Source organism: Telopea speciosissima, chromosome 5, assembly GCF_018873765.1.
Source record: "Telopea speciosissima isolate NSW1024214 ecotype Mountain lineage chromosome 5, Tspe_v1, whole genome shotgun sequence".
Taxonomy (NCBI): domain Eukaryota; kingdom Viridiplantae; phylum Streptophyta; class Magnoliopsida; order Proteales; family Proteaceae; genus Telopea; species Telopea speciosissima.
The window spans coordinates 406,637-420,250 of NC_057920.1; the positions used below are offsets into that span (position 1 = coordinate 406,637).

General features: G+C 39.5%; 1 protein-coding gene across 1 annotated transcript; it reads right to left on the reverse strand.

Annotated features, from left to right (window-relative positions):
* Nucleotides 1-1,784: 1,784 nt before the first annotated feature.
* Nucleotides 1,785-4,361, reverse strand: LOC122660827 (cytochrome P450 84A1-like). The gene is made up of 2 exons (XM_043856071.1): nucleotides 3,420-4,361; nucleotides 1,785-2,408 (listed from the first exon to the last, which is right to left on the reverse strand). Exons 1-2 carry the CDS (start codon nucleotides 4,359-4,361, stop codon nucleotides 1,785-1,787), a joined length of 1,566 nt encoding a protein of 521 aa, XP_043712006.1.
* Nucleotides 4,362-13,614: the final 9,253 nt, after the last annotated feature.

Here is a 13,614-nt window from a genome sequence, read left to right on the forward strand (position 1 = left end):
ATTTCCCCCTAATGGCTGAGTGTTAGTGACGTGTTAGTTATGAAAAATAACAGATAGTTTTACCTTTTTGCATATAAGTGACTAAAATGAAGTACCATTTTTTCTCTTATTTACATCTCCTCCAAATCAAAAATCCTTAAATCGATTTTTAGGGTTTTGCTACACACCATCTCCGAAGAAGGTGCAGAAGACCAAACCACGGATGGGAAATTCCGGAAGCTTGTCAGGCATACCACCAGCAAGATCTCGCCTCATTTCCCCACCCCACTATTTAAAATTTATTTTCTGAAATCTGAAGTCGGAGCAGAGCTGGAGTTAAAGAGTTCTAAACTGCAAAGACATGAATAAAGTAAATTTCCTTGTTTCAGAATCTTCAGATCACTCCAAATGTGAATCATGTTCATCTTCAAATTTTAGTTTTTTAGTTTATGTGCATTAGTAGAGAAATGAAAAGCTAATGCTCTATCGAATCCCTACTATTTTCAGTGGATTCTATGCTTTGCAGGCACTTTGCATCTATTCATCCACCTGAAATTTCTAATTTCTATTTTCTACAGAGAGAAATAGATTAAAAGCTAAAGTAAAATTTTAATAAATCGTTTTCAGTTTTCTTCCCAGAACCAGAAGCTATAGTCCTCATCAAAACAGAGCAGAAGAAATCTAAATGCCACAAAATCTGCAACAAAAAATTTAAAGAAATTCGGAATCTGATTCAACTGTTATTCAAGTCAAAACAATTGAGAAGAACATAGAGGGATTAGTCTCTCCTCTACCAAACAAACAAATCAAAGATAGAGAAACTGATAGACATGGAAACAGAGAAAGATGATCGCTTTAAACAATTGAGTAAAAGGGCTAAACTAACCTAAGGGTTATTCTCTCCCAAAGACCTAATCTTTGAAAAGCCAAGTCTTTAATTCTCATAGTCTCCAAAAAGGAAGCAATCCCAACAGTCCACATCCAACAAGAAGCGGAAATCCTCATAGGCTGAAAAAAGGAAGCAATCCGATCGTACGATTATCGCCGACAGGTGATTAAGACGATGGGGTTTTGGGTTCGAGGAGAATCTGTTCACTTTGTTTTGAATAATCTTCTTCATTTACAAATGAAAAATCAAGAAATCGGTAGCCAAAATGTGAAAAGATGGATAGATTTGAAACCTGCAATTTTTTTTACTAAGGGATGAGTTTATCTGACTTTGAGAGTAGAGAAGAACATTTTGGAATCCTTGAATCATTCCACCTTCAAAGGTATTTATTAGTGGGTTTTGACCGAATTTAGGATTGGAATTGTAAGTGGAGAAGATTTCCACTATTATTCAGACAAGAAATAGTGGAGATATTGGGCGAGATCTTGCTGGTGGTGTGCCTGACAAGTTACCGGAATTTCCCACCTTTAGTTCTTCTTACTCGATCATGGGAGAGTATAGTTATAGCAGCAGGAGAGTGGAGCTCCTCACTAGCTGATCGCCGGAGAAGAAAGAGATAGATTTGGATTATGGGTTATGGGTTATGTCTCGTAAAGGTAAAATGGTTAATGTCAAATATTGAAGGATAATATAACTATTTTTAGAAGGTGAAACTACGGGAGATGTTCTGTTATTGTTTCAAAGACGAGGGGTGCATGTAATTTGCTCTAAATAATATTACTTCTGTCCTTTTTTTTTATTAGCTGAGCAAAATTATTTCTGCCCTTTTACAGTAAAATAAAAAGAAGAAGAAGAAGAGGAGGACACGGCCTCCTTCCTACATATACGAAGGAAGGCAATTTGATTAGTTCATAACTCAGAAGATAGGGCAAGTGAGGCGAGTAGTGGGTACAGCTACGAGATTAACTGCTTTGGGAGTGGTAATTCCAACGGAGTCACTCATGTCGATGTCGCTGGGTTTCATGCCGTCGGGCAATTCCCAATTGAAGATGTGGAGGAGGTGGGCCGTACCCAATTCTAAGGCGTACATCCCCAACTGCATTCCTGGGCAAGATCTTCGACCTGAACTGAATGGCAAGTACTCGAAGTTGCTTCCCTTGAAATTTGGGGCATCATCCCTGAGGAATCGAGCCGGATTATAAGTCTCAGGCTCGTCCCATGAGTCCTTGTCCCTTCCAATTTGCCAAACATTGACAAGCACGCGTGAACCCTTTGGGATGGTGTAGCCTGCTACCTCTGCATCTTCTGCGGCGGCGTGAAGTAGGATTGGTAGTGGCGGGTGGAGGCGGAGCGTCTCTTTGATTGCGCATCTGAGGTACTCGAGCTTCTCTAAGTCCGTCTCTTGAAACATCCTGTCCAGCCCTATCACGTCCTTCAGTTCTTGTTGCACCCTCTTCATATGTTCAGGAGCCTTTAGGAGCTCCGTCATCGTCCATTCTATCAGTGACGCAATTGTTTCTGTTCCCCCGAACATCACGTCCTGCGATGATGAAACCATGAAGCAGATGTCAACTCTTTCTTTGTTTTTTTTTTTTTTGGAGTAATAGCACTTTATTTAATTTGTAACGTGAAAACTCATGTATGAAGATTACAAACTCCATGATCCATGGATCGGAAATAGATCATACTATCGTACATGTCACTGATAAGGATTTCTTGTTAGGGAGTCAGCCAAGCTGTTATTCTCCCTTTTAATAAAGAGAAAACTAAATGTTTTCAAATAAGAAGACAGATAAACATTATCAATCAAAATAGGATTGAGGTTAAGTGGTGATGAAGATAAATCTCCATGAAAATAATTGATGATGCTCTTGTTGTCAGACTTCAAATCTGTGATTTGCATGGTTATGCAAGATTATTATACTATTAATACTCTGAACCATCTGCCACTCTTGGGAGTATGTTAGTATCTTTGTATCTATGTCTCTCTTCCATGGCCAATGAGAGCCCGTGCAAGAGCATCAATATGGAGGAGATTGTTTATTACATAAGGCCTGTAAGGTGGTAATTTTTGCATACTCATGTGTCTAGGCATGGCATCCACTGTGTGTGGGTCCCACCATGTGGATGCCATATGGATGTTAGGAACCCAGTCTTGTACGTTGACGTACGAGAATGTGAACCCAACTCATGCAACCATGCAACTCTTTTTTTCCTTATTATTATCGAAGGAAAAAAACATTGTCAAATCGTGTGGCTCCTACACCAGCATAGGGCCAATGAGGAGGTGCACATAGGCATTAACTAAGAGGGATTTTTCATTTTGTAGGGGCGGGGGGGGGAGAGGGGTGAAATGACTGCCCCACTCTCATGAAAGGTAGAAATCCCGCACATGAGAATGAGATGATTACTAGCGTGCTCTGTCATTGGCTGCCACACGCATGGCCCCTGTGCTCCCACACAGAGAACGCTCCCTTTTATTATTATTATTATTAATCAAAACAGTATGACTCACTCGCACACTCGCTCACTCACTCACTCACTCACTTACCATGATGATGCCCTTGATGTTATCTCGAGTGAGGGTGAGGGAACCTTGACCGTCAGCCGATTCGGCGCTCTTCTCAGGTTTTTCTTCGCTGTAGAAAGCGAGTAGATCATCCACCATATCTGTTTCAGCGTCTTCGTCCAAAACGTCGGATCGATCGCTGCTCTTCCTCTTGGCAATGTGTTCGTCGATGATCTTGTCGATGAACACATCCAACGAGTTACGGGCCTTGACGAGTGTCTGGTGGATCTGGCATCTCTTGGGGTCAGCCCAGCCGAGCCAAGGTATGAAATCCGCCAAGTTGAAAACCCCAAATAGCTCCGAGAAATCCTGCATTATAGACACGAACTTCTCCTGACCCTCCAAGACATCCGACCCGAAGGCGGCCCTGTAGGTAATGTTCATTGCGAGAGAGAAGACAATTTTTCCCACGTTGACGGGTCCCCCGGAATTGGACGCCACAGTGTTGATCATCGAATCCACCTCGTCTCGGACAGACGCCCAAGACTCAGCCCTTTTGCGACTGAAGAGCCTCATCACGCACACCTTACGCATCTGACGCCAGAAGGAACCGTAATGGGCGAAAGCCATGTCAGCTTGGTCGTAAGTGAGATACTTAATGGCAATGTTGATTGGGCGATTGGAGAAGTTGATGTCTTGGGCTTGGAGGACTTGGCGAGCCATCTCAGGGGTGGACACCACCACCACATGGAGGACACCCAGACGGAGATGTAAGATACCACCGTATTGCTCTGCGAGTTTGGCAAATCCACGGTGATTGAGTTGATCCAACATGTTCATGTTCCCAACGATGGGAAGCCCCTTTGGTCCCGGTGGGTACGGTATTTTCGTGCGTCCCCTTACTAACAAACTAAGTATAAATAACAGGGGAAGCACAAAGAATAACAGCATGGGTGTGGGTTGCAGAAGAGCAGAGTAATCCATGACTGAACTGACACACTGATGAGCGATGACCCTCTCTCCTCTCTCTCTCTCAGACACAAACACAAACACACACACTGCAACTTCTCTTTTTTTGTAAAAAGTTGGGTTAAGCTTCTTCTACTTGTTTTACATTTGAATGCTGTGGTGGGAGTGAAATATTGTAGATAACTCATTAGTCTTTATACATGATTTTCATAATGTCTATTGAGACTCGAGTTTCTATTTGGAGAAAATTGTGTGTGCAAGTTGGGGAGGATCCCAACTTCTCCGTATTAAAAAAAAAAATAGTTTGTACAATTTTTTAGGTTTTTAATTATTTGTTTTAATTCTGAGATTATGGATTGTCTTCCTTCTCTTTCCATGATCAGTTGTGATTTGTGACTATTGCAACGACCAGAAATTGTCCAAATTAAACAAATCAATTCGAGAGAAAGAGAGAGTCTATCAACCATCTTCTTTTTTCTTTTTTTAATGTACAAAGGTTTACTGATAAGAACATGTAATATATATGCAGATTGTGACTCTTGCAATCACCAGAAGTGTGTGTGAGAGAGAGAGAGAGAGTGACTGAGTGGAGTGAGTGAGTGAATCTATCCACCAATGAAAAAGGTTTACCGATAAGCATGGTTTTGAGGATCTGAATCTTCTATTTCCGCCTGCCTGGTACTGTCGTGCACCCTTACACACAAGTGCGGCAGAAAATATCGTTTTACCCCTGCTCGGGCAGGGGCAAGGCAGTACATTCTGCCTTGCTTATGTGTGAGGTGCACACGACAGTAGAGGCACGCGGAAGTAGAGGAGTCGAATTGTGGTTTTAATACCTCAGTCAACTAAAAATCCGTTACGAAGAGATACATACATTAAGATACAGCATAGCCGATCTAATTATGGTGAGTATATGACATCTGATATGGAGAATATTATAAGAATATTACAAGATTATATGATATATCCTTTCCTGAAAATAGAAGATGAGGATTGAATATTGAGTTCCTAAGAATGAGAACTTCATATTCGGTCTCCTCCTTTAAAAATAGATTTTTGTTTACCGCTTTACCTTTATCCGTATCATATTGATACAATATTGCGAGATAAGAACGAATTACAAGTTTCAAGAAGCCATGATTAATGATTAATTTTAAACACAATGGCCAAATATCCTAGCTGGTTTAAAGCAAAATGATACATGGGCCTCTGGTCCCCATGCTGTCTCCTTTCTTCCCTTTTTTAAGCCAACACCTATTCCTGATTCAAACTAACTGTATGTATATCCAATGTACTCTACCAAAAAAAAAAAGTATATCCAATGTACTGCAGCGAGAACCTTCTTAATACTAATTTAAGAAGGTTATAAAACATGGTATCAGGTACCGTTTCGATCATGGTCGATTCTGATATTGATACCAGTACATTATTAAAGATTAAAAAAGCCACTTTTCAATCAAAAATTTTCTTTTTTGCCGATACAACCAATCTATACCAATATCAATTTCCGACAATACCTATATATATTGGTCAGTATGGCCTATACAGTATCAATAAATATTGACCAATATGGGCGATACTAATACCTTGAACCTTGGTCTGGAGAAGTATACATGTCTTGTGAAATGTCTTCCAAATCCTTTACCTTCACCTTGCAGTTCAAATGATCTTAAAAATGAGTATCCAAAATTGGGGGGGGGGGTAATTACTTGGGGGCAAGAGTTTTTCACGCACAAGGGTCAATGGGAATGTGCATGGCAGCATCAATAGGACAGAAATTACCGGCTTTCATGGGGCTAGGTGATCATCTCAACCCCACCTCCACCCCCACCCCCGCCACCCCCTTGTATCTGGTCATAGGGCACACATTCCCCTTATGGAGAAATTTCTCCCTTACTTTTGATTAATTTGGTAAATTTCAATTCAATAGTATATAATACTATGTTACAAGTAGGATAGATGTAGACATGTTGGGTATGCATTCTTATTCTATAATGATCCTTAAAGAGATATGGTCCATGGCTAACAAATTATGGGAAGGGATAGAAATAGTTCTAATTGTGCTATTAAATCAACTTAGGAGTTAGGATCAAGAAGGATATGATGTTGGTGAATCCTTTATAGAATGATTAGGTATCTTTAAAGAGGTATGATGCATGCATTGAATAGTCTCTAGTATAATTTTGGACAGAGATTTTTCATTATGTCAAGAGTGAGAAACCGCACCAATGAAAGGGCAAGAGATAGATTCGTTTAGTAGAAGACCAACATTTTGTTTGAAGAGGGAGAGTATGGTATTACATTTCAAAAATAATTTCATTAGCACCATAGCATGCCCACATGGATTCTGATTCCTTGGTTGGTGATGAATGCAACATTTAGTGACCCTTCTTCTACACATTATAAGCCTTCATAACATGCTTCACGTTTAAAACTATGGCAGTACTAAAATGGTAAATTACATGTGGCATAGTTTTGCGAGTAGCGTGCAAGCTCCGAGGATGTCATGGGTTCAACTCTCTTATCTTCAACCTCCCTCCCCATATCCATCCCTTTTCCCTCATTTAGTGTAGTTAAAAGTCACATTGAGTAGTAAGATTAGATAAACAAAAATGTAAATAAATAAAAATAATCCCTCTTCACTAAGCAAACGTCTGAAACACCCTTGGACTATTCGCATACTCCCATAACCCAAAAGGTTGTGAAAAGACTTGGCCCAATTCTATTTATGCATGTCTCTGGAGTCAGATTGCAAGGATGTAGTTTTTTACCTGCAGAACGGAGGTGTTACTTCTCCTCCATATTAGTCTAGGGACCTCCATATTAGTCTAGGGAGATTAACAGCTTGCCTGATTCCCTAGCAAGGAGGGCCCTATCGGTGATGTGTGCGATGGTGTAGCCTATTTCCAATCCATGGTTCTGAGATCTTTGTTCATCTTAGCCATGAGTTTCTGACTTTATCCTTTATAAAATTTCTCTTACCCAAAAAAAATTCTATTTGTGCATGTTTCGTGACCATTTTTAATTTCTTCAACTCATCCCTCACCCATGCTTTGCCTCTTTTACTGTAGCTTAACAAAGGTGAATTGCTGCCATTGTCTCCCCCACCCCCCTTCCTACAAGATAGTTATCGCCCCCAGTACGGGGGGGTGCTGTGCGCATCGTGCGGCGTAGCACCACCTATGTGTGCACGGTGGGACTCACTGTGCACACATGGGCAGTGCTGTGCCGTACGATGCGCACAGCACCGCCCCCAATACTGGGGGCGATAATTTTCCCTTTCCTACACCAAAAAGGAAAAACGGTGAGTTATGATACGTCAACTATAAAGTCAAAGTGTCAAAACGTTTCAAAACACTTACAAAGGGAAATTTTATTATTTCTATTAAAAATAAAGGAAAAAGAACATTGCATGGGTGTGTGACTCTTGCACCTAGACATAGAAGCGCGAAAAATTATCATCCTATCTCACTCCCTTGAAATAAAAATTTTCATTCATTTTGATGCCACTGCATTTGCTCATTGACCCCCACGTTGGTGTAGTGTCATGCAATCAGGCAGCCATATCTTACCTAAATATTAGATAAAAATGGATGAAGTCCAAAGGAGGGGCAACTCTACCAACCCGCAAGCCAATTGGACGGACACAAATCATGAAAGGGAAGAATACATCATATTGGTTATATCAAATTCAGTGTCTTAATCCAATCATATGGCCCACTTTATATTACATTTTTTTCTTTATATTTCAATATTATTTTTTATTATATTTTAACACTCGGCAGAATCAAATATATTGGACTTAAATTTATTTTTATTTTTATTTTTTTGGTAAAGATTTAAATTTGACACACAAGTAAGAAAGAGAGTGGGAGTTCCTTCCCACTCTCTTGCAACCGCTTATCCTTAAAATTAAGTAAAAGAGCCCTTAGCTCCAAATTTGGCAAATTGCAGTATGAATCTTAGTTAGTAAGTTCAAGAACGGGAATTGAACGGGAACGGATATGTTCTGCAATTAAACGGACTAGACGACAATAATATTTTTCAAAAATCCGATATAATAAAACGTATACGGTAATAATACGATACGTGTTTAATACGGCCGCTCTATAAGCAAAAATGCGGGCATATTTTCACTATGTAATAGACATGCACCACCTAATAAACAAAATAATAGTATACAGACAATGATTTTATCAAAAAGAAATCTCACAACTAAAATAAACACAATATAATATCTTCTATTACATCTCATAAGATTATCATTTAACAAATCAAAATATTAATAAAAGTATCTCATCCAACATAAGCAAAAAAAAAATAAGACACAATGTGTTCTAGAACTCGTCTCTAAGATGAACTAACATCACCAATGGAAGTTCATTTGCCTCTGCAATCACCAATTTACCCAGTTACAATTAACCGGCCACCTAAACTGAAATGAGAACAGAGATGAAGAAGAAGAATGGTATGAGGGCAGTCAACGACTAGGGTTCAAAGAGAAGAAGACCAAAATCGTATTATGCGAAGGTATTGTTTTGCGTTTTTTCTTCTTTAAGTTTTGAACTTTTTTTTTTAACAAAACTAAACTAAAATTCAGAAGTATTAAACGCGTTTAATTCGTGTTTAATATGTGTATAATACAGGAACACTTAAAAAATGAGTATTTTACCATATATATGGAAATATACGGTAAAATATGTTTTTTTGAATTAAAAGTTTAGATACGTGTATAAAACGCGTATTATACGCGAACTTACTAAGGTATGAATTAAGAAAACAATGTTTCCTTTAATTAAAAAACCACTACCTAACAACGACTGGAAAGGTTAAGAGGCTGCCATTATATAATGAATGGGTAAATTACACGTCACCCCCTGATTTTCAAACGAAACTTAGATCACCCCTTGGTTTTTGAAAAAACTCAAATCACCCCCTGATTTAGACCCCAATGTGACAAATTAGTCCCTACTGTTAGTTTTATACTGTTAAGTGATGATGTCAGCCAATTACATAAATTTAAGTCCCTAAACTACCCTTGACCAATGTTGAAGATGGAAGGAAGGGTAGTATTGTAAATTTAATTCTAATGTTTTAGTACAAGAGTAAAATAGTCTTTTCACACCAATAACTAACAGCAGACTAACACGGTACTATAGAGGGGGTGATTTGAGTTTTTTCAAAAACTAAGGGGTGATCTGAGTTTCATTTGAAAATTAGGGGGTGACATGTAATTTACCCTATAATCAAACTGAGTCAAGGAACCAATCATTAGAGGGGAAAAAAACATTATAAGATTGAAACTGGGTTGTTGAGGCAAATTGCAAGTGGATTCCTTCGGACATGAATCACGCTTTTTCTTTGCTTTTTTTATTTTGTTGCCAATATCTTCTTCTTCTTAAAAAATAATCAGTAACACAACATTACTCAATCATTTCATTAAGGTTTTGTTTGTTTCGACATAAAATTTTACTGGGAAAATTTTTCATACATAAAAAATTTTACATATTGAAAAATCTTCCAACACATTGGAACAATTTTCAACACGTAAAATTCTACATAAAAAAAATTTTCATGGGAAATTTTCTGGATAAAAATTTACACCAAAACAACCGAAGCCTAAGGAAAATTGTAGAAAAGCCAAACAACCTAGGAAGGCTCAAATAACAACAAAAGTAGTAAAATTCAACTAACATAAGATATATTCGAAACGCTTACGTACATAATATGAGGCTAATAGCATGAAGGACCAAGAAAATAACATGAAGTTAGCTAGAATATATAATATAAGGGGAAAAGGACTATATAAGTTATGACACCAAAGTGGTGATTCCTTCTCTCTCTCTCTCTCCCCCCCCCCCCCCCCTTATACAAAATGTGTGATCCCTACTGAACGAATCCATCTCACACCCTCTCATTGATGTGATTTCTCAATCACTCTGAAGTCATAGGAAATCTCTGCAATTAGAATAAACAACACGATATTTTGAGTTTTTATAAAGGCAAGAAAACGCATACTATTGAGAACTGTCTATTTGATTCTTGGTAACATAGAAGTAGATAAAATAATATGTCAGGATATTTTAATTACTTGATAACTATTTTGTGGGGTTGGAGCTGTTGGAAGAAGCCGTTGGTCATGACTCTTGGGTACACCGTACAAATGATCCTGTGGTCCATTCCCACCATTCTTTAGATATGAAGGAGCTTTCTACACTTGTCACCAACGGAGCATAACCAATCAGAGATTGTTTTTTCCGGTACTTAATTTGTAATACCAACCTTTCCAAGTTTAAATTTTGCCTTACTTAACTAACTATGGGATAATGAGAGTGAAAGGGAGACATACCAACTCATGAGACTATCTGATTACATTTAGCTTGAAATTTGACAACTGAGTCAGTGACTTAGCTACTATTAGTTGTATTAGTCGAAACTGTCCATGGCATTCTCTCTCTCTCCACTGCAACTCCCCATTCCTCTCCATCTCCGGCGATGCTCTCTCTTATTCTTCTCCCCTTTCCGCCATCAGATTTCTTCATGGAATTTCTGATGGTGTTAGAGATGATAGAAGCCACAGCCCTCGTTTGTTGATATGCCTTAGACAAAACCAGTTCAACCTGTCCTCACGGTTCTCCACCTGGGCTGTGACCGACTTATAGTGGTTGTACTTCTTCAGATCAAGTGACTTGTTGAAACCCACAGTGGTTTTGGGCAAATAAGACCTTGCTGGCAGGGAGATCAACTACCACCTCACAGGAAAACCCTCTTATACAGAGTATGTAGTCCTTTCCTAGGGCTTCACTTTGGCACCAGGTCGCCCCATTGGGTTGAGACTGAGGATTGGCTACTGCTCTAATACCACTGATACGGATCTTGAGAAAACTCAACCCCATAAACTGAAGTATAAAGTGAGAGAACCCAAGACCATATCAACCTACACCAAATCCCTTTCGTAATTGATGTGGGATCAACCCTCATATGATTGCTATAGAACCATAAAACCCTCCCGTGGCTGGTGTATGATCTAGATATTTTGTTAAAAATGGATTTTCCATTTTATATCCTGAGTTTAGAACTTTGGATGTCTTTATTTTTTAGGGTTTTTTACAAATGCCCCCTGAAAATACCCATGTGTCCAAATGCACCCCTACAATTTTTCAAATTGCAAACTCCCCCCACTTTCAAAATACGGTAACAGGTTGATCCAGTCCATTAGTCTGAGACGTTATGTTCAAACGTCTGGACTTTTTCATCCATTTTACCCTTAATAGGGTAGAATGATGAACTTGCCCTCACTAACACTCAACCCTGCAACTCATCTTCCAAGCCCTAGCTATCTCCACCGTAATCCATGGCCGGAACCCAATTGTCTACACCACCGTTGCCAAGGGTTTCAGGGATCATCTACCCAACAAGGCACCTCTCACTACTGGATCAGGCCGATGGGAGCGCGCACGGAAGCATCAACAGGGTGTTATTACCGCCTTTCAGTGTTTGGGCAAAGGGTACATACCCCCCCCCCCCCCGAGTGTGCGAAAGCATCAATAGGCTGCCATACTTTCTCCCTTTTAATACTTTTATACTTCTTATTTTTTGTACCTGAAAAACAAAGATCGAGACATATAATAGACCGGTGAGGGACCGTTAAAAGAAATCGATAGACCAAAACTGACCGAACCAATAGCTATGAATTTGATTTTTGTAGACCAAACAACTTATCGTTCCGCTTTCAATCTGACCCGATATATGTAACAAACCAAAAAACTGACCAAAACCGGTTAGAATAGATGGTTTGATTCCCCAACAGGCCAACATCCACATGAGAAGTTATTCTTGTGCAACCTTAAATTTGTGAAGGGGCAAATTTTGTGGAGACGTTATTCACATGCAAGTTTCAGCACTAATGTTGCTGACAATATCCTCCAAAATATGCCTTTAAATAAACTAAGTACATATTGTCTTTTTACACCAAACAACAACTAGAAATATAAAATATAGAAGGTATTATCTACTAATTCTCCAGATGAGGGGTATTATCTACATTTTCTTCTTCGCTTAAACTGGGTCAATGCTATTAGGCTATGGGTAGCTCCAATGACAATCACATGAACTCGACTCATGAGACCATACATGTTCATGACATTATTTTAACTTAATCACTCTTGCTTGTTTTGAAAGAACTTATCCTCGAGTTTGAAACCATTATCTTCCCAATCACCAAATTGATATGGTTAATACTTCTATTGCACTTCATCAAACAGTAAAGGTTATTAGATCCTTGGCATCCTTTCTATCAAGTTCTTTCATGGTTATTGGATCGATTCAAAGCTTGCTCACCACAAGAATCAAAACTTTCTTTGATATCAAGTTGATGAAACTCAAAAAAGGAGGATTTAAATAAACTAAAAAAAATATAGTATAAGATAACAAAGGTCAGATAGTCCCACTTAACTCTAGGTCTCTTGGGAATTCACTCATCCAAGTGCGAGACTCACTCCCAACGGGTTCACATGGCGTACCCAAAAGTACAAAAAATACTCATTCTCTTACTCTTGTACTTACACAACCATTAGTATGAATACACAAATCAAGTTTTCACCAGAACTTTCATGGTATCAAAGCCAGTCTAAGATTACCTCTGTCGTAGTATTTCTTATCGTGGTCACTCTTTTTCTGACTGGACCCAACCAGCTTCGTCTGCAACCTACAACCTACAACCTACAAGCTCATGTCACCATGTCACCTGTAAAGCCGTCTTCCCCACAAGCACCTTCCCTCTGTGCTCTACTACTACAACACGAACCCACCATCACCACCTACTCTGGTAACTACCGCCACCCCTCTGCTAACCACCACCACCCTTCGCTCCTCCCTGCAACCTGCCCCCACCCCTCACACTTACTACCACCATCTAAGAACACGAACCCACCACCCCTTTGTTAACCACCAACACCACCCTTCCCTCCTCCCTACCCCTGCCCCTCGCGTTTACCACCATCATTTGAGAACCCTCGTTACCCACCACCATCTACAAACTATTGCCAGCACCTCTGAAACCAAACCCCATCGTCTTTGAGACCCAAACCCAAACCTTCAACATATTTGCAACCCAAACACAAACTCACACACCCCCCCCCCATCATCTCTCCAATCCAACCCCCCCCCCACGCCCATCTACAACTGTCAAGCACCATCAGTCTATCACACACTATCTGCAACCCTTACCCTCCCCCTCTCTCTCTCTCCAGCGCATAGTTCACCAAGT

Coding starts and splice junctions, on each gene's coding strand:
- LOC122660827 (XM_043856071.1), bottom strand. CDS start 4,361: ATGGATTACTCTGCTCTTCTGCAACCCACACCCATGCTGTTATTCTTT. Junction 2,409..3,419: donor ACATCAAGGGCATCATCATG/GTAAGTGAGTGA, acceptor TCATCATCGCAG/GACGTGATGTTCGGGGGAAC.